Consider the following 21,920-nt stretch of genomic DNA (forward strand, 5'->3'; position numbering starts at 1 on the left):
GACATGTACAATGGTTTTCATAAGAGCACTGTTTATAATTGAGGATAAAAAACAGGAAACGACTCAAATGTTCACAAATAGGAGAATGAATAAATAAAATCGTGGTAGTCATATAACGCAACACTATACAGCAGTGAAAATGAATGAATGACAGCTATATAAGTCAACACGGATGATTCCCCAAAACATAATGGGGAAAAAAATCACAGAACTCAAAAATAAGTAGCTCCAAAAAGATGAAACTAAACAATATATATGTTTAGGGATATACACAGGTGAGATAAAACTATAAAGAAAAGCAAGGAAATGATTAACCAATATTAGATAGGAGAGGAGGAGGCAATCAGGGACTTCAAAGATATTTGTAATGTTCCATTTCTTATACTGGGTAGTGGACAGGTATTTGTTATATATTCTTTATACATATTATAGATATTATCATACTTATTTTAATTTCATATTTTAAAATTCTTATGAAGAATAAGTAATAAATACAGATTCACTCAGCAAATATTAAAAACAAACCCCCCAGGGCTGGCCCAGTGGCGCAGCGATTAAGTGTGCACATTGCACTTCTCGGCTGCCCGGGGTTCGCCGGTTCGGATCCCGGGTGTGGACATGGCACCATTTGGCAATAAAGCCATGCTGTGGTAGTGTCCCATGTATAAAGTAGAGGAAGATGGGCAAGGATGTTAGCTCAGGGCCAGTCTTCCCCAGCAAAAAGAAGAAGATTGGCAGCAGATGTTAGCTCAGGGCTAATCTTCCTCAAAAAAAAAAAAACCCAAAATAAAATAAAATCATGAAATACAAGTGCAACATGTTCTGTTAGGCCCAATTAGATACTGAGACTCACATGACCCAAACAGGCCATACAAGACATTGCTCATAGTTAGCAGAATATAAAACATGAAACAACATGCCAAGAAGACAGTGTCAAGTAGTTACTCTTCAGCAGAAATCTGCACAGTAATTTAGGGACTATTCTTTCTCCACCCCGACCCCTACTCCCCACCCCCAGGGCAGGTCAAGTGTAAGAGAATGAGATCACAAGGATCGGTATAGTAGCTAGGCTATCTTAGAACTACCAAATAGCAACCACTATCTCCAGTCCCATGGACATAGCTTCCTGAACCTCACAACTGACTTGCTCAATTACAAGAGTTATCACACCCAGTGAAGCCCAAAGCTGTAGTCTATCACGGGTATTTACAGTTCATTCACAGCCCTTCTAGTTCATATGTAATTTACTAACCACGAGTCACTTTTACAAAAAGCAATAGTGTTAGGTTACACAGTGCTGACATTCTATCTTTATCAGGTTTCCAGGTGAATAAAACTAGGAAGTTAACCCAAGGCCCCAGTTGTCCAGAGAAAAGAAAAGCTATTATTAACTCTTTACTCACAACAAATAGGGAGATTCAGTTTAGAATGGCACTGAGCTAAACATCTATTAATATATTTCAATGACTCTAAGATGCCAATGATTCTAAGACATCATTAATTTTTGCACTGCCAAGAAACAACAAATGCTGCTAATTATATACGGTGCACCACTGATTGTAAAACACATCCCCATTACTGAGATATAGAAATGGGGGGAAACACACTTTTTAGAATCAATGAAATACAGAATAACCCTTCTCCCAATTTTTCACTAAAATATTTAAGATATACAACCCTGGGGCTGGCCTGGTGGTGCAGCGGTTAAGTGTGCACCTTCCACTTCTCAGCGGCCCGGGGTTCACCGGTTCGGATCCCAGGTGTGGACATGGCACTGCTTGGCAAAAGCCATGCTGTGGTAGGTGTCCCACGTATAAAATAGAGGAAGATGGGCACGGATGTTAGCTCAGGGCCAGGCTTCCTCAGCAAAAAGAGGAGGACTGGCAGTAGTTAGCTCAGGGCTAATCTTCCTCAAAAGAAAAAAAAAAAAAAGATATACAACCCTATTTTCCATCTTGGAGAAACAGTCTGCTCCAAAAGAAACCAGATGCCTACTAAAAACTTTCTGAGATGTCTAAGGTTGTATTCTCTCACTGAATACCTCTCGTTTTTCATCTATTCTAAAAAGACAATTCCCAATATCAACATAACTGATGGGGCAAAGCCCTCTCCATCCTGGATGTTGAATTAGCTTGTGTGACTGATTAAATCATCAAAAAGCCCAAAGGGCCTTTACAACCTGGAGACTTTCATGTAATGCTCTGGTTAAATACAAACAAAAAGCCCCCAAAAAACATACTGCCTCAGGCTATCAGGAATAAGTTTGTTCTCACAAGACACAGAGACTGCGCGGTGAGAACAGGGGAAAACTCTTAAACCTCAATCCAGTAGAGGCATACTAGATGAATGTTTTCATCTAAGCGTTGTCCACAATGATTAGTTCTGTATATCTGGGAGGCCGATTCTATCAGCTTATAAGTGGAAAATGACGACAACTAAGTGGACTCTCCATACTCTGCCTACTGGCAAAACACCAGTGCTGGATAAACAGCTTCTTGTTCACAGACCGCTAAGTATGGGACCTATATAAATATTCAACAGCATACATAACATATCTTCTCAAAACGCCAAAGAGAAGAATCTGTGATAATTTACATTGGGAAACAGACGAAATGTAGAAAGTATTTTCTGTATGTCTTCAGTAAGATACAACAAAATTAAGTTTCTGTGAAACATCTTTTCATAAGGAAAGATGATCAGTTAAGAACACTAGGAAGGAATAAACACACAAGAAACATATGCAGACTAAGATACAGATGGAACCCTAAGAGATAAGGAAAAAGGAAAGAATATAAAGAACAAAATTAAAATCCACTTTCGAGATGAGAAAGAACAAAGTCAATACTGCAGAAAGACATATCAGTAACACAGAAGATGAAAACAAAAATGTTCCCCAAGAATGCGAAAGGAAGAAGTTAAAAATTAAGACGGAGGACAAGTATAAAAAAGAAATGTGATCCAATCCATAAATAATGGGTATTTCTTTCAAAAAGAAACAGCATAACATATGGAATAGAAACAATAACCAAAGGTATAACAGAACAGCTAACCCCAAATAAAAAGCACCCACTTCTCCACATCAAAAGGATTTTCCCGTCTCAGTCAAAATTAAAAGACACCAGAATAATGTTCAGAGAATTTTAAAGGAAAAAGCTGGGACACACGAATACCATACTGAGCCATGCTGTCATTAAAACATTCAGGAACAAAAAAGCCATTTTCAGATATTCCAGGGTTCAGAAAAGTAACCCACAAGTGTATCTCCTGAAAAATAGTACCTGAAAACAAATTTGAGGCAACCTAAAAAGAGAATAAAAATTGGAACTCAAGAATGGATATCAAAGAGTCATATAAAGAGATTAGTGGTGGTGCTCCATACCAAATTAATATGTACAGGTGAAACTGCTCTACCGAAACTGAACACATAAGCTAAAACTTTTTGAAAGAGATGATATACAGTTTAAAACATTCAACATTTATAAGTTAAAGATTAACTTGGGGAGCTGAGAGCATTAAAAAGCTAAAATAAGCTAAATTCCTTGTGTTATAGAAAAGAAAATAATACTTTTGTTTTTGAATGTTATAATTACAACTACATTTCTGTACAGATGCTTTTAAAAATGATTTCTGTATCTATGCTTTTAAAAAAATAAAATACATAAAACAAGGTCTATGTCGTACAAAACAAAAACCAAAGGAAAGCATAAAATAAAATTATTAAAAAGTGTAAAATTAAAGGAGTAAAAATCAAACACATCAATTATAACAAACTTTTATTGTTTAAAATCTCCCTATTAGAAAGATACTCAGATGGGGTTAAAAAAATGAAGTGACACAAAAAGGATTAAAAACGGTGACAGGCAATGAATGATTATTGAGGAAATAGTCAAACTAAAAGGAAACAGGAATAACAATTTTGACATGGGACGAGAAGTAGGATTCAAGAAGAAAAAGAAATAAAGGGTCTCTTTAGATTGATGAAAAGATATCTACAGTGCAACTCAAATACTGTCTAGGTCTATAGCTGTTCGTTATAGGTCTGCAACAAGACAAGTATAAAACTTGAAAGTAAGCATTTAGATAATCTAAAAGGGGAATTCTATACCTGTTTAATATAATAATAAAAAAGGAAGCTTGTATTCTGCTTGTTGGTTTTTCTTTTTCATTTCACTTTTCCAGTAACTGACTTTTTTTTTTTTTTGCTGAGAAAGATTACCCCTAAGCTAACATCTGTGCCAATGTTCCTCCACTTTTTTTTTTTAAAGATTTTATTATTTTTTCCCTTTTTCTCCCCAAAGCCCCCCAGTACATAGTTGTAATTCTTTGTTGTGGGTCCATCTAGTTGTGGCATGTGGGACGCTGCCTCAGCGTGGTTTGATGAGCAGTGCCATGTCCGCGCCCAGGATTCGAACCAATGAAACACTGGGCCGCCTGCAGCGGAGCACGCGAACTTAACCACTCGGCCATGGGGCCAGCCCCTCCTCGACTTCTTATATGGGGGTCACCACCAAAACATGGTTGATGAGTGGTGTAGGTCTGGACCAGAGATCTGAACCTGCAAACCTGGGTTGCTGAAGCAGAACATACTGAACTTAACCATTATGCCACAGGGCCAGACCCCACTTTTAATATATTTTAAAGTATCAGAAAAAATATTGATGCTCCACCACGAATAGTTTGAAAAGCACTGCTATAAAAGACAGATCAGTTATGAAACTTTAGAGATGTAAAGAAAAAGTGAAGAACAAAATGGAAGTGGGAAACAAGCCCATTTCATGACAGATGAGATATAAGTATATAGAGGATGAAAACAAATTACAAAGTGTCATATTTTCTTTAGAAACTCATCTATTATAAGATGTCCCATCAATTTAATATCAGCTGTCCAGGAGGGAAAATTTATGTATTTATGTGTATTAAATGTACACATTGTGAGATGTCAACATCAGAAATGTTAAGTTTCTAAAAAGGATTAATCAAGGAAATGATAGTAAGTCAACAATTTGGTATAAATAAACAGAAAACTTTAATTATCAATGAAACATTTATAAAGATACTGATGATATAATAGACCCTAAAGAACACCTCAATAACTTTAAAAAATAAAAACTACATAAAGCATGGCAAAAATTGGTTTTCAACCATTCCCCACGATAAATCATTTTAAGATTTCTGTTTATTTTTGCTTTTTTGATGCTGCTGGCAAAATTACATATGAAGAAAGGGTCTACCTACTTTAAAAACTTTTGAAAACTCTACTAAATGACTCAAAACATACTCATCTGTCCAGCCTCTCAGTTTTCTAATTCCCTTTTCATATAGAAGTCCAGGGAAGAAGTCAAAGTATTTCATAATGTCAGATAATACACAGGAGCAGATGCCTCTGCTCCCCTTTCCTAGCTCCCCTCTATCTTATTAAAAATGCAGGATATTATTTGGGTAGTGGGTGTCATTATTGCTTTCTTAAAAAACGTCACTGTCTGTCTTTCTTCTACGGGGCCCACTGGGTAAATGCTTGCCTGATCTAGCCACCCTAATAAATAATAAAGGCTAGCTGCATAGGTAAAGGGTTATATATGAGTTAGAGCATTGCCTGAACCACTACAACTATATATGTGTTGTACACATTACTCACACACACACAAACTGAAGTAGATGAGAATCAAAGCAACATTATTAACGATGGATCCTAAGTGAAACAAAGTATTTTCCATCTATGCTACAACAGTCTATCTAAAAACAGCTCTCCAAAGGATGATCCTACTTCTTGGATTGGTCTGTCAAAAGGAGTGGTCTCATGACAGAACCAAACCTAGAAGAGAAAAAAGTAAATCAAAGATAGGATCCTTTTGAAACTGTTCATTTTAAGTCACAGAGTTTTAAAAGGTAAGTTCTCTAAATAAGATGTGATAAAGTTGGGATCTTTTTGTTCCATTCGTGTGCCTAATATTTAAACCTAACTTCAACTAAACATGATCTAAAAGCCTCACTTAAGATATAAAAGTTCTTTATAAAGATGAAAGAAAATTAAATAAAAGGTATTTACCATAAGGATAAACAAACTGAGAAAAATATTTGCAATTCACCTCAGAGGGAAACCAATTCCTAATATATGAAGAGCTCCTTGGAATTAATAAGCAAAAGACCAAGACTTTCAACAGGAAAGTAGGTTAAAAAAAAAATTAAAGACAAACAAGTAGTACACGGAGAAGGAAATACAAATGGCTCTCAAGCATATAGAAAGGCACTCGATATCACTCAAAATAAAAGAAATACAATTTAAAACTACACTGAGATCCATGTTTTTACCTGTCAAATTGGCAAAGATCAAAACATTTGAGAACACAATCTTGGTGAAGACATGAAAAAAGTCTCATATTGCTGGTGGGAGTACAGATCGAAACAACCTCTGTATCACAGTTTTTCTCACTCAACGAAATCCTCGTAGGACATTTAAAAATTGTAGAACACAAGACATATTCAGCCCAGTATGGGCTGTTGGTGATTTTCAAAAAATTGTTATAATTGTCAGCTTTTATAGAATTTTGTTCACATAATGAAGCAGATAGGTGGGCAAGTTTAAGAAACCTGGATGATGAACACAGCACTCTGGCTCCATCTGCTGCTCATCCCATGATACCTCATTGTGCTCTTAGTAGGTGCTCAATAAATATTTGTTGTGTGAATGGGACCAGGAATGATGCTAAGGGATGATGAGAATGGAATAAAACAAGAACAAGGAATTAACTAAATTTATCTGAATTGTTGAATACACTGCTTACATAAACAGTACAGTTTTTTAAGATCAGGGCACCATCACTCTGGCAAATGTTTCCAGAAAAATGAGGCAGCCAGCAAGAGTGGTATAGTAGACTGTTGCAGTAATGGCCCACTCATGAGTCACACACTCTTAGGAAACCCCTCCCCACACTGACTCTGGGCTTGGCCACATGATTTGCTTTGGTTCATGGGAAAACAGAAAATATATGGGGCTTGCCTTCACTTGCTGTTCCTGTAACCGCTACTAGTGCCCCCAGGTGAAGGCTAGTCAGCTAGAGACACAAGGCCCTCCACCACCCCAGCCAACAGCCAGCCCCAGAATCCAGACATATGAGTGAAGACATCCTAGACCAATCAGCTTCTAGTTGACGACTTATCAGCTGATTGCAGCCCCAGAAGCAAGCCCAGCCAGAAGCAAAAGCAGAACTGCAACTGAGCCTAGCCCAGAATCTTGGGCTAAGAAATGGCTACTGTTTCACATCATCACTAAGTTTGGGGGAGGTTTGTTATGCAAAGACTAATACAGGTGGAGGCCAGCCCCGGCGGCCTAATGGTTAAGCTCGGCATGCTCTACTTCAGCTGCCCAGGTTCAGTTCCTGGCACAAATCTACACCAATCATCTGTTAGTGGCCATGCTGTGGCAGCCGCTCACATACAAAAAGAGGAAGATTGGCAACGGACATTAGCTTAGGTGAATCTTCCTCAGCAAAAACAAAAACAAAAAAACTGATGCAAGTTGGGAGGGGAATAGGATTGGTGGACAAGGAAAATTTTTGCTTTACTTGTTTCTGTTTTTTAAATTTCATAAGAATACATTCATATACTACTTGTTTAATTAAACTAAACTTATAAAAATATTTTATATCAGATTGATAGTAAAGTCCTATCACCTTATAAACATACACATGAAACAAAACAATTCAGTCCAAATGGGAAGATGAATTTGAGAGGAGACATTAATATTACTCAGAAACAAATGGGTCAGTAAAGAGTACCAAGGTATACCACCACAAAAAAATAGTGAATAAGAATATATTCACAGTCACTGCCACACCTCAATAACGGCTAATCTCAAATTCTGGAAGTGTCAGGAAGCATACATCTCATATTTTGCTTTCTCTGTTTAGGCAGGTAATGGCCTAACACATGTTCCTTCATTTTAATCTTCACATGCTAAGAGATAAACATATGCTGAATAACTTCAGGCAAAAGTTAATTGACCTCTCCATGCCTTATTTCCTCAACTGTAAAATGGAGATAATAATACCTATTTTATACCATTGTTGTGAAGATTAAATCACTCAGAACAGGGCACAAAGCAAGGGCTCAATAAACGTTCTATCACCTGTTAGTAAACGATATCAAATTAAGGTCTTTTGACTAACCCTGGCTTCTATTTTAAAATCACTAAGCATCATCAACCAAGGTATGAATCATCAAAATTAATTTGAAAATTTTTCTAATGACTTCATGAAAAAAATTAAAAGACAATGTTACTAAAAACCAAAATAAAACAAAACAAAACCTGGGAATATATGTAGGAAAAATATGGTGAAGAGCATCAAAACTCCTGGCAATAATGAATTCATTTGGTCCACATTCCACAATCTCAAATAAGTTTAAAAACCAAAGGTTTCAATTTTTGTGTGTGTTACAACTTCACAAAAGGCAAAAACAAGAAGAGAGCAGTAAATCCTACCATCATCTTTATTGTGATCTCTGGTGCACATACTTTCAACACGTTCTACCATCATTTTAAAAAAAGAAGGCACTACTGACGGCTTTGGAAAATAAAGCTTTCACAAGAAATACACTTAACCTAATCCACAGCACTGGAAAACTGTAGTTACTCCTTGATCGATGACTTAACACTGCCCTTTTTCAAGGAAAGATCAGGCCTGTCTACATATATATACACACACATCAACAGTTAAAGAAGAAAACTCAGGCCTGAGCGGGGTACTTATAAAAAAAGTCAATTTTTTAAAATGTGTTCTTAAACAGGTAATTACCTAGCCTGTAGACATGAGTCAGGGACCGACTATAAACAGCCTTATACCACAATGTGCAGGTATTTATACTATTGTGAGGAACAAATAAATCCTACAAAAATGGAATTTTCATTTGAACTCAATTCAAATATTTTAAAGAGTACTTAGCATTCATGAAGTAATGTGGCAGACTGTGGAGTCAGAAGGGCAAGGAAAGTAACATTTATGTTACTATATAAGCCAGACATTTGCAGGTTATTGTATTTAACCATAATAATCCAATGAGGTGGAAATTATTAAAACTCATTTTACAGAGGAGGAAATTAAAGCTCATAGAAGTAAAATAACTTGCCCAGGGTCTCTCAGCAGCAGAAAGCAGTGTGAAGGGTATGGGGGGGGAGGGGGGGGAAGGCATAGGAGGGTAGCGCCATGTGACTATTACACCCACAGACAAACACAACACCCAGTGTCAGTCCTTTATCAGCAATGTGAAAGGGGGCCAGGACTATGGGAAACCAAAGAGATGATCTTTTGGAAATGGGCAAAGGGTCACAGCTGGCTTTAAAGAGATTGATATTTGAGTTGTTACTTCAAGGATGAGTAGGATTTATCAATTTCAATGCCAAGGCTCACCCCCACCCCCCTCATCCCCAATATATTAACCAAAATAAATTACTTACTTGAAATTGAGAAAAACAATTTTGAGAGAAATCTTCCTCAGATATATTATTCCATAGTTTTAAAACAAATAATATGATGACAGTTTAATTTTTAGGTTGCTTTTATGTGGCTTGTCTTGGTTTTTATTCTGAAATGAAATTTAGATTAGTCATTTTCTTGTTCTGAGAAACTAGGAGTATGCCAACATGTTTTAATTTCACATTTTTTCACATATCAACATGTATTCTTACTTACAAACTCTTTCGTTTCACCATCTCAAACAAAACCTAATTTAATATATAAATTACTTTGAAGTGTAAATATATATACAAAATAAGATATTTCTTTTAATTCCTGTTATACTTCCTTGGAAATTGTAATAAATGGAAGAAAAATAGAAAACTCTTGTTATACTATTATATATTACACAAGCATTTTTGAGGTAACACGCTTTCCTTTATTATTTGAATCATTTATATAGTAAAAGTTCTCTCAACCCAAAGAAAATTAAATAACTGCCCCCAAGAAAATTGACCTCAAATTCTTAGTAATTCCCACAACTATCATCTAAAAAAGAAAACAGAATTGGACCCAAAAAACCCCTAAGTTTTCCAATGGCAATTACTCCCCTTTTTTCTCAGAATTTACTCTGCTAGGCATATATTCAATTTCTGCTGCAGAAAACAGTCCAGTTTGCCAATACTAATTAAGCAACAAAATATTTTTCATTTAAAAAAAATGAAATATTTAAAAATCTACAGAGAACTAGAAGAAACACAAAAGATCATCTGGAAAACTTGAAAAGAATGACCAAGAAAAATCCCCAAAAAATCTCCACACACCAAAAGGTTAAATAGACTGTCATTAAGAGGGTTTTACTTTTACTATAACTAGTGTTTGTCTCAAAAATGCATCCACTTTATGTTTGGATAGTGGAGCTTTCTTTTAATTGCCTAAAACACCTATTCCCGCCTTAGCTGTATCTTACCTGGAAACCATAAGTTAACACAATTTTACCCAAAGTTTACTGTACCTGAACTCCCATTATTTCCTCTTTTATTTAGTATCACTGTGGTGTCAGAATGGCAGCCAGGTATCAAAATGACATACACCATACCATATCCCTTACCTAAAAAAGTTTTTAAGTATTTCTTTGAAATATCTAGGGCTAATGGCAACATTCTTTGAAGCCTGTTTAACCCCAACCTACTTTTTCACTCATGTTATTTTTAATTGAACAAATTCTAATCCAATCAAAAGCCAGGTGAGAGAAAATTTCACTACAGCACAGGAACTTGAAACGTCTCCTGATACATTTCCCTTTTCTTTGAAAAACTGTACACATACAATTCTAGTACCAATTTTTGTTTACATCCATCCTAAATTCCTCTTGCTATAGTCTAACCTTTATTTGTTCTTCTTTTTTTTAAAGGAGATAGGTACAATCATCTCAAAACAAATCCTACTACAACCTATTCTACAGGAAGATTCTAAGCACTATTGGACACAGGAGGCCCTCAAAGATTTCTAAACTGTGTACATGCAGTTCTTTTAATAATTCTTCTAAGGTTCTGTATATTCATCTTTCATCAATGCCTTCTTCCAATTTTCCCTCAGGTTTGGGGTACCAGTGGGAGGCAGTGAGAACTGAGAGTCAAGACCCCCAGTTTTCAGACCAAGCCCCAGACCCAAAACTATAGGACGCTGGACAAATCCCTGAGCTTACCTACCTAGATTGCAGTTTTCTTTATATAAAATGAGAGGATTTGACCAGAACAGTGTTTCCCAACCTTTTTCACATTGTAAATAATATTTGCTCAGCACACTGGCCAACAGGAGGGCATTTGGAGGCATCGACATGGTGCTTGGTGAAAAAAATTTATCACATTTTCTTTATATAATTATAGATGAAAAATTAAAATTTAAATGAAGTTTGTAATAATATGAATGAATCTCAAATCCAACTTTTTCCACATCAGGAACAATATTTCAAAATAACAATGATGCTTTATTTTTGCAGAACATACATGCACTATTTAGGCAGTCACCTTGCAGCAAGCTAAATGGCACATTAGATGCACATGGCTAGGAGGATCCCACACAGGCGAATACAGAAATTCAGGCCTAGACTGGGGCTCCAAAAGGCAACATCCCTGCTACCCTGTCCTCTCATCTTCAGTGGGCTGCCCCGTGCTCTGGGTGACATGCTCCTCAGGCACCTGGAATACTACCAACTCCAATAGCAGCTCCATCATCCCTTCTCCACACGAGGCAGCCACACACTCTGTAGCTGGCTGGAGCAGATTCCAAATAGTAAAGCACCTCCTTCAAACATCAAAAGCAGCAGTAACCGCTGGTTGTTGCTCATCATGCTATCCGCTTACAGGAACCCCACAGCCTTCCTTCAGACCCCACTCCACTAAAGCCACTCTCCCTGTGTTAGTGAGCCACATAACATCAACTGGAGGCTCTGAATGGGAAGACCTCTAGCAAAAACTAAAATAAACAGTATTGCAGTAACCATTTGACAACTGTTTACAATTACTATGGACTTTTATTTTCGTTCTTCCTTACCAATTCCTGTAAGCACAACTTTAAAAAATCAACTCTGAATAGATATTACATGCACATGGTAAAAAAATAATACTCAAAAATTACCAAACTGTATTAAAAAAAATTTACTCTCCCACCTTTGTCCTCTAGGCCACCAGTTCCCCTTACTGGAGGGAACTATCGTTATCAAATTCTCATAGCCTTTCAGATATATACACACATATTTTAAACCACAGATGGCAGCATACTATACATGGAGTCCTGCATCTTGCTTTTTTCCTCTTAATAGATCTCAGACATGCACCATAGCAGTACACACAGTGTTCCCTCATTATTTTTAAGGTCTGCCTAATGTTCCATTGAATAGATGATGCCATAATTTACTTATCCACTTCCCTACTAGCTTATGTTTAGGTTGTTTCCAATCTTTTGCAATGACAAATACTGCCACAAATATTCTTACATGTTCATTTGAAACATACATAAAATCTTTTAGAAGATAAAACCCTTGAATGAAATTGCTAGATCAAAATATATGTGCATTTTTAATTTTGAAAATGATTTCCAAATCGCTTTCCATAGAAAATGAACACTTTATATTCCCACCAGCAATGTATGAGAATGCCCATTTCCCCTTTCTCTCATTCTCCCCAAGTTATACTATGTAATCAATCTTTCCTAATTTGATAGGTGATAAATGGTTTGTTGTAGCTTTAATTTACATCTTCATTATAAATAAAGTTGCACATCTTTTCATATGAATTCTCTTTGCTCATTTTTTCTACTGGATTATTTTCTGGGAGCTCTTTGCATATTAAGAGAAAATTAGTCCTTTGAGAAAAACGTACAAATAAGATTTACTAGTCTGTTTCTCTTTTAACTTTATGATTTTCTTCTCTATACGGAATTTTATTTTCATGTTGTAAAATTCAACAATCTGGCTTCAGTTGTTTGATGCTTTGAAAGGTCTTTGCCATTCCTAGATTTATATTAAAAATAATTATCCTACTTTTTTAAGGTTTTTTTTTGGTGAGGAAGATTGGCCCTGAACTAACATCTGTTGCCAATCTTCCTTTTTTTTTTTTCTCCCCAAAGCCCCAGGACATAGTTGTATCTCCTAGTTGCAAGTCATTCTACTTCTTCTCTGTGAGATGCCACCACAGCATCGCTTGATGAGCAGTGTGTAGGTCTGTGCCCAGGATCCCAACTGGTGAACCCTGGGCCACTGAAGCAGAGTGTGCAAACTTAACCACTTGGCCACGGGGCTGGCCCCAATTATCCTACATTTTTTGTTTTTACATTTAAATCTTTGACTCAGCTGGAAGCCAACTTTTTATTTTTCCAGATGACTAACTGGCTGTCTCAACACTGTTTATTAAATAATTCTTCTTTTCCCTACTGATAGGTAAAGGTAGCATCCATTACCATATACTAAGTTCTTATACATATTTGAGTCAGTTTCTGGCCTTTGCTCTGTTTCATTGCTGTCATGTGCCAAAACCACACTACTTGTCAAAGCATTTTAACATTAAAATCAGTTTACATATAAATTGGTATAATAAAACCAGAAATTACTGGCTTGCTTCAATATAAAAATCATTTTGCAGTTCCTAAATTGAATTTATATAATCAAGTTCAACACTATTACCATGCAATCGTGCATTTTGGTTGACTTATTTTGGAGCTCAATATGAACCCCAAATCTTTTTTACAGTATTTCTGAACCATATCTAGAAAGCCAATTTTTCCTTAATTTGGTACACGAATAGTTTTTAATTATAAAATCAATACAGTTCTCTGTAGAAAATCTGAAAAATACAAAAAACACCTCCCAGAGATAACCAACCTTTACATTTTGGTAATTCCTTTCCGCATTCTTAATAAATAACTATTCATAAACTGATTTTTTTCACATACTATATTGACAGCATTTATCCATATTATTTTATATTCTCCTAAAACATGATTTTAATGACAAATTCTACTATATGAATATGCCCAATTTATGCAACCATTTCCCCACTGTTGGATATCTGGGGTTGTTCTCTGTGACGACTATCATCTACTGAATAATTCTTGCAACAAATGCTTGAGTTTCAAGCACTGTAGTAAGCACTGACTCCACAATGGTGAGCAAAAATGAACACATTACCAGCATTTATGGAGGTTATCGGGAAAAACAGACATGGATCTCCAACATATATAAAATTACAACTATAGCAGGTGTTATGAAGCAGAGTTTATGGAACTTTGAGAGTCTATGATAGGGAAGGCTTCCCTGAGGAAAGATAAATTGGAGTTTAGGTGAAGGAAAAGGAAAAACATTCTAGGCAGAGGGAACAGCAGGTACAAAGGCCTCATTGTGGGAGGGAGCATGGCAAGAATAAGGGACTGAAATAAGGCCAATATGGCTGGAACACAAAGAGCAAGGCAAGAAGAACATGGCTCAAGCCATGACTGGATAGAAAGGTAGGGGCCAGACTATGCAAGACCTTGTAAGATATGTAGACGCCACCACATAAGACATGTAGCTTTGTCCTTATCCTAAATGCAAGGGAAAGCTACTGAAGCATCTCAAGTAGTAGGTGATATAATCAGGTTTGCATTTTGAAAAGATCCCTCTGATTACAGTGTAGAAAACAGAGTAGAAGGGAACAGAGTGGACTGGGGTAGGCCAAGATTAGGAGGCTATTGTAAACGCATCCAAAAATGCCAGTACTTTAGACTAAGGTGGTGATGGATAATGACAAGAAGTAGATGGGTTCAAAAGATAATTCAGATTTTGCCAAAAGATTTATATTCATAGATTAAAATCCCTAAAACTAGAATTATGGGGTCAAAAAAGAACATTTCAAGGATTCTGATATGCATTGCCAAGCTGCCCTGCCAAGAGCAGTTTTCTCTTCATTTGTGAATTACCTTGTATCTGTTCCTCTATCAGAATTTTTAAATTTTAAAATTCCTTTAAAATGACTTAATCCATACTTCCTTCATGAAGCCTTCCCTGACTCACTCCCCTGTCTGCCTGCTAGGTGCTCACTGAACGTGTCCTTCTTTGAGTTTTCACTTTGTCTTATACCCATTTCTATTATACTCCAATCAAGCTTTGTTCGACTTACATGTCTATCGTCCCTACTACACTGTGAGCTTCTGGAGGGTAGAAGGTGTTCATACTGATGGTACCTAACAAAGTCTCTCAATACACATAGTACGTTCTCATTAAGTGTTCACTGAATGAACTGAATCACGTATTACCAGATTCTACTGTGTCCAAAGACTCTAAGAGAGCTACTGCTTACGCCTCTGATTTCCTGATTGTGATTTTAAATCAAACACAATACAGAAAACTAATAAAATTTGCTACTCAGGGCTTAAAATACCTACTAAATAAAGTGACTAATTTTGTTTGTGGTAAATCACTAAATCTCAGTAGTGTTCCTCAAAAATCTACTAATTATATCAAATAGGTATTATGTGATCTTAAAATATTTTTAAGTGGTTTAGCAAGAAAGGGGCCATGAACAAACAAGATTTTTATTAGAGAAATTATTTGTAACCTGAGTATTTGATAAATGCTAGTTTTCAAAACTGTACTCATCTCAAACATTTAATAAGCCACCAATTTATTTAAAAAAATGAAGTTATTAAGCAACTACATAAATTTATACAGCATTTCAGAATTGTCTCTCTCTCATGTGAAAAACTTGATTTCATGTTTCACAGTCAGCATCTAGAACAGTCTACTAAAATTTTCACTAGCTGGAGGAAGACTCAGAGTGGGGATTGGCAGAGTTCCTTACAGTAATCTGAAAGACAAGCAGCTCCCTCTATAGTCTGTTTGGCCTACTTTGTTTAATTACTTGCTTTGTGAACATCTCACTCACACTCTTCTATTCATTCCTACTCTGCGTCTCAGCAGGGAAGCTTTTCGAAAGAATAATTCTGTTGAACCCTGTGCTGAGAAGACTGAGAGAGCTGTCTAAGCTCAACATGAAGTGAGTTACATCAAGCAACTAAGCAAGAGTTGGGATGTGGACACTGGACAGCTTCCCAGGTCCACCTGAGTCGGGTCCTCACAATGAAGTCTTAGGATTTTATTTGAAGTGAATTCCCACAGCAGTCACACCCATATCCAATCTAAGTGAGAAAAAACACTGTCCCGTACTTTAGTTATTTATAACCTTGCTTCCCTTCATCAAAACAAGTTACCAAAATGTTGTTATACTGCTCAACACATTGCTATATCAAAACAATGTTCAAGATATTTTAAAGATGAGCGAAAGAAAAGCAGAAGCGGCTTTTGTTTTTTTTAAATAATTCTATCACTCGCACAAAGAAAATTTAAGTGAATCTCTCAGAAATCAATATCCTCAGTCAGCAAGGGATTAAATCAGTCAGGATTTACCATTCAAATTTGAATACGCCACTTTTTTAATGCCTTTTCAAATTTCACCAACTTAAGATATGAGAGCTTTTAAACCTAACACACCATTTATTTGTTAAATTACTCAAGATATGCTCTTAAAACATAGGACCATCAGAAGTCAACTGGACTGTTTTCTACAGCAGAAAAATACTTTTCATGCTATAACAGAAAAACTGAACTGGTAAAAATGTAATAAACCTATTCAGAATTTATAATATAAATCTGATATGGCCACTTTATTTGGGAGAAAATTTCTTCTGCTACTATTTTTCAGGACCTCATTCATAAAGCAAATTCCGTTTAAAAACATCTTTTCTGCAAACCAAGGTAAAAAATTAAGGACTTCTAAAATTAAATTTATAGTACTTTATGTAACATAGGTTTATCGTGTTACAATTTTTCATTAATTTATTTTACTAATTAGTAAATATATAAATATAAATTATACTTTCAAACAATAAAGCTGTCTTCATTAAAAATTCTAGCATTCAGACTTTTATGAAGCCAAATTGATCTCTCTTTTATATTAACTATTTTCAAGTTTTATTTTACTGGGTAGACTGGACTAGTTTTCTTTGAGGAGAGAATTCACAAGCAGATTATTGGACAGTTTCTGTTTATATTTAATTAACGCTAATTTTACTGAGTTTCTGAAGTGCTAAAAATGCTGACTTGATTTCTGAAAGCTGTAAACTCTAAATGTATACCAGTGACTTCAAATTTTTTCACCTGTTGAAGAAACATAAAAACTTATGTTTGAAACTGTGAATTATATTTATAGCAAACTCAATTTGATAATCCTTAACAACCTGAAGTTTGGGTTTCACTGTACCAAGTTTATCTTTCAATGTATACACAAAAAGTCTTACTTTTATATTCATTTATACATTTCAAGGCATATAAAAAAAAAGTTTGGGTTTTTTTTTTTTTAAAGGCGGGGCTGGTAATCTATTGTAAGATGTCCAAGAAGGAAGAAGTAATGTTTCTAATCATAGTTCATACGTCTATTTTTTTAAACTGAGAAACAAAAGTCCATCATATTCTTTATTTTTTAAAGAATATTTTCTCAGGTAGTAGAATTACTACTAGTTCACAGTGCAATTCATTTATTTCCACAAACAAAAGTTTCCTATGAAACAAAGCTTGAAAATCACTCAGCGATACATAGTTAACGACTTGTGTAGAGGAAAAAAAACTGTGTGTAGAAAAGTAAACCAAACCATACAAACTGTAATACTCAAAAATGCCACAGTATATCCTATGAGCATATCGCTTTATAATCTGGAAATCTACTGAACAGAGACATATCAACGTCACTATCTTTTCCTTTCTCTGCACCTGAAGTGAGAACAAACAGAATATTACACTGAAATTCCAGTTAGAAACAAAGACAGCACCGCTATACTTAAAAGGGCAGAAAAATCTATCCTTCAGAACACTTCATTGCCTTTAATTTCCAGCCTCCAAAGTTTCAAGTGTTACACGTTCAACGAATTGTTAACAGCACTCAAATTCCCCATCTTACAAGGTCCATATCATCAAAATCTTTCCCACTATTTTAAAAAGGAATACTCTACCAAATCTTACTGACGACACTGAAATTTTTAACAAAGAGAATTCACATTAAAAGATAACTGCTTCGAATGAGCGCTTGTGTTTGGGAAAGTAGTGCTATTATCGCGGTAGTCCACAGAAATTGACTAGTAATAAGATGAATGGTGATTAGGGCAAGGAGCATCAAGTGGGAAACGCTGTCTAAAATCCCATAGGGCAATACACAGCTAGAGGCAAGAGCATCCCTTTCTAGGAGGCAGCTCCATTATTTCACGTAGGCAGTTCAAAGCACGTAAAAACGCAAAACAACTCAACACATCTCGTAAATTTGGCCACTATCCTATTTACATTATCATAAACCCCCAAAAGCTTCTGAGAAGGTAGCTTGTCACTGCCGTCTCCCCATCTGGCTCGTTCTTCTAAATAGTTCGTTTTAAATATATTATCTGTATACAAATGCAACCCGACAACCCAGCAAAGGGGCATCTTTTAATGCTTGTGTTGCTGAGTTGAGCTGTAGTCCGCAAGAAATTCACGCTATTAAGTGGGGTGTTCTACGTTGGGCAACATAAACACGCATTTCCTCCTTCCACGGATGCACATTTCCCTGAGAGCACCGCACCTGAGGATGCTGCCCTGTCCCCAGACTCTGGGGCTACAAACTCGAAGGAGTCACGACCTGCGCTCCCAGCAGAACCACATGGTCACTTCAATGAGAACGATTCTCTGGCCCCAGGCGCCACGCTTCAGCCCACCGCCTCTCCGGAAGGGGCAGAGGAGAGCGCCGCTGAGAAGCGGCGAGGAGGAGCGACTGACAACAGAGCTGACACTTCCCCTCTCCTCCCCGAGCCATTTCCAGAAAGGGGCACTTGGGAGACGCAGGGGATGTCCGCGGTCCCACCGGCGGCCGACCTGAGAGCGGGACCCGGCGAACCCGTCCCCCCCAGACATGGCGCGGTCACCTGGCCCCTCCTGCGGGGCCAGAGCGGAGCTCGCGGGCGCTCGCGGCCCCTACCCCGCGCCCCGGAGCGCAGAGCCAGCTCCCGGCCGCCGCACGCAGTGTAAACACTCGGCGCCCGCCGCCTCCCCGCAGACCCCCGTTTCTGCGCCGCTTGTCACGCGCGGGAGGAAAGGCGAGCCGGGCGGAGGGAGGGCAGACGCGGCGGCCGGCCGCCGACAGGGCCGGCAGCGTGCGCGCGCCGGGGACTGCACCCCAGCGCCCCCGGCTCCCGCTCCCGCCCGCGCCCCGCGCCCGCTTACCTGCCGGGGTCGCTCCGAAGACTCGCACCACCGGCACCTTCTTGACAGGGGCCTGGGTGACGGGGGATTGGCAGATATCCAGCCCCTGCAGCGGGCTGGCCATGTAATAGTCGGCAGTCACTATCCGCACTGAGAACATGTTCGCCGCCGCCGCCACCGCCTCCTCTTCACTAGCGACCTGGCAGCGGCAGCAGCGGCGGCGGCGGCTCCTTCCGCAGCGGCAGCCCCACAGCAACGGCGGCGGCGGCGCCCCCTCCCCTCCTCGGCGCGGCCCCCTCCCCTCACACACACACACACACACCGCGAGCGGCGGCGGCGGCGGGCGGGGTTGGCACTGCTGCCGCCGCCTCCTCAGGAGCACCCGGCGAGGGGCAACAGGAGAGAAGCCGTCGCGCTTTCGTCGGTGTTGGTGCTGCCGCCACCGCCGGGAATCACACGGGCTCCTCGGTCCCAGGCTGCAGCTCTTGTTGCCATGATGATGATGTCACGGACGCAACCACTGGGGGAGGGGAGGCCGGGCTTGTGTGTGGCGAAGGGAGGGCTGCGAGTAGTTGGGGGAGGGGACGCGGCGGGAAAGGGAGGGAGCGGGGCGCGCGCCCGAGCGGGACACCCAGGCGGGGCCGGGTGTTTTCTTTCCCGCCCCCGGGCACGCGGCGGGGGAGGAGGCTGGCGGAAGGCTGGGCCGGCGCCCCCGCCGGGGATCGATGACTCGGCCGCTGGGCACGGCCACCTGGGTCAGGGGCAGCGGAGGGGGCGGCGGAGCGCCGATGCCACGGATGGGTTTGGAGGGGCTTGCAGGAGGCGGGCACCCGTGTTCAGGGCCGTTTCGGAGGCTAAGCGGGACCGGCCGGAGCTGCGGTGCTCGCGCTCGCCTTGCCGCCCGCCATTTCGCATCCTGCAGAGGAGGCGGGGGCCGCCGCGGAGACGGCTTTTTACAAGGTAAGAAAACCCGCCCGCGGGAGGAGGGAGGCGAGGCGCAGATCTCGTGCCGCCGCGGCCTCGCGGGAGGGCGGGCGGGCGGCGGAACGGGCGGGGCCAGGCGGACGCAGCCGGCCCTTCTCAGGTAACGCGGCGGCTCCGCGCGTGGCCCGAGGGCGGCGCGAGGGGCGGGGGCGCGCGAGCGCGGGCTCCGGCCTATAAAAGGGCCGCCCCGACGCTCCCTCTCGAACGTGCGGCGAGAGCCGCCGCGCCCCCTCTTCCTGCGCCCAGCTGCAGTGTGTGCGCGCGGCCACTTAATGAGATTTATTCACGCTCTGCTCTGCTCGGCTTGCCAGGAGTTGGCAGAGCCGGTGCACAGGGATTTCCCACCGCGGTGTTCTTCTCCCGCCCCTTCCCTTGCCTCTCGCCCTAGCATACCCTTCCTTGGTTTCCTTTTCGGGCCCGCAGGCTGCGTCTCGGGCGCGCGCGTGAACATGTAAGGACTTGTCAGCTCGCGGTGACCGCTCTGCTCCCCGCCCTCCCCCTGCGGAATGTAGGATTAAGAGCCTTTCAGAGAAATTTTCGGCCAAAGAAAAAGGCCCGCGAAAGTCGCCGCGGTAGATGTGGACTCCCAGTGCTATTCATTAACAGGTTGTGCGAGGTTTTACTACCCGATGGCGTAAAAGCAAAAAGGGGAGGGGAAGGACCGTGAACAAAACAACTTTATCCAAAAAGAGCAGGGCAAATAGGGGTGCAGTTGAGAAATCGGAAAAAAAAAAAACAACAGTGGTAACAGATGCAGCTGGATTGTCCATTACATTGGAACCGATGGGTTTTTGTCTGACTTGGTCACTAATATTGGGCGTGAACTTGGACCAATAATTTGTGGGTTTTTTGAGCCTATTTCCTCATCTGTGAAACGAGAGAGCATCAATTAAAAATCCGTAAGGGTTTCTTTCCAACATAAAGATTTACGCAGTAGGAGGCAGAAACCATGATTTCAAGTTCGAAATACACCGCTGAATTAGGACTTTTGACAGTCGTTTCAATCTACCCAAATTAGGGCTCATACTTTCAAGCTTGTATATTATACGGGTGTGTTTTAATGGTGGTTAGGTTGCCATATATTTGAAGTGGTGTGAGAGATCCTCATTTGGAACCATTGTGATTCTTCAAATAGAAAAATCAAAAGGCTCGAAGGGACAGATCATGGTAAGAAGCTGTCTATAAATTCCATAGCATATAATGCTAATAAGAATTTATGCTCGAAGGGGTTTGAGACTGACTACCACAGTAAATGAGCCTGCAGAGCGTGATTATAAACATAGGTGGCAAGATTTGTACTAATACGCAGAAAATTACCTAATAATATTTTTAAGAGGCAAAATTTCTTCGATTGATTTAAGTTTTAGAAGGCTATGGAAGTGCTTTAAAATAGGACTGCCATGGTAAAAGGCATCTTCTGGTAATTAAATATTTTGTACAAGCTGAATGTCAGATACGCAATACCAGTGATTCTCATAGAATTCTATGGCACTACAGCGTTCTTTAAAATTTAACAGTTTAGGGGGATGGGGCCTGGAAATTTGTATTGTTGGCAACCCCACCCACCACTCTCATAATTCTTAAGTAATATAAATTGAGAATCCCTGTACTATATTATAATCAAGCACATCCATAATATTTAACTTATACTATTCCTAACTAGAAAAAGGTAAAAGCATTGAATTCACAGATTATCTCTTTCCAGAAAAGGGTCTTTTCTCCCATCTCTTGAA

General features: G+C 39.5%; 1 protein-coding gene across 7 annotated transcripts in view; it reads right to left on the reverse strand.

The window, feature by feature from the left end:
• REV3L (REV3 like, DNA directed polymerase zeta catalytic subunit) overlaps positions 1 to 19,664 on the reverse strand; it is a 172,507-nt gene extending 152,843 nt beyond the window's left edge. For 3 of the 7 annotated variants that reach the window (XR_011497869.1, XM_070496641.1, XM_070496640.1), the window contains exon 1: positions 19,225 to 19,363. Coding sequence is in view for 2 of the 7 variants with exons in the window: in XM_070496641.1 (XP_070352742.1) it covers positions 19,225 to 19,363 (139 nt within the window). In the remaining 5 variants the exon portion in view is untranslated. Of the gene's footprint in view, positions 1 to 9,451; positions 9,580 to 19,224; positions 19,364 to 19,525 lie in introns of those variants that run through there. The other 4 variants (XM_070496646.1, XM_070496643.1, XM_070496644.1 and 1 more) reach the window with 3 other exon arrangements.
• Positions 19,665 to 21,920: the final 2,256 nt, after the last annotated feature.

Source organism: Equus asinus, chromosome 24 (genome assembly GCF_041296235.1).
Source record: "Equus asinus isolate D_3611 breed Donkey chromosome 24, EquAss-T2T_v2, whole genome shotgun sequence".
Classification (NCBI taxonomy): Eukaryota; Metazoa; Chordata; class Mammalia; order Perissodactyla; family Equidae; genus Equus; species Equus asinus.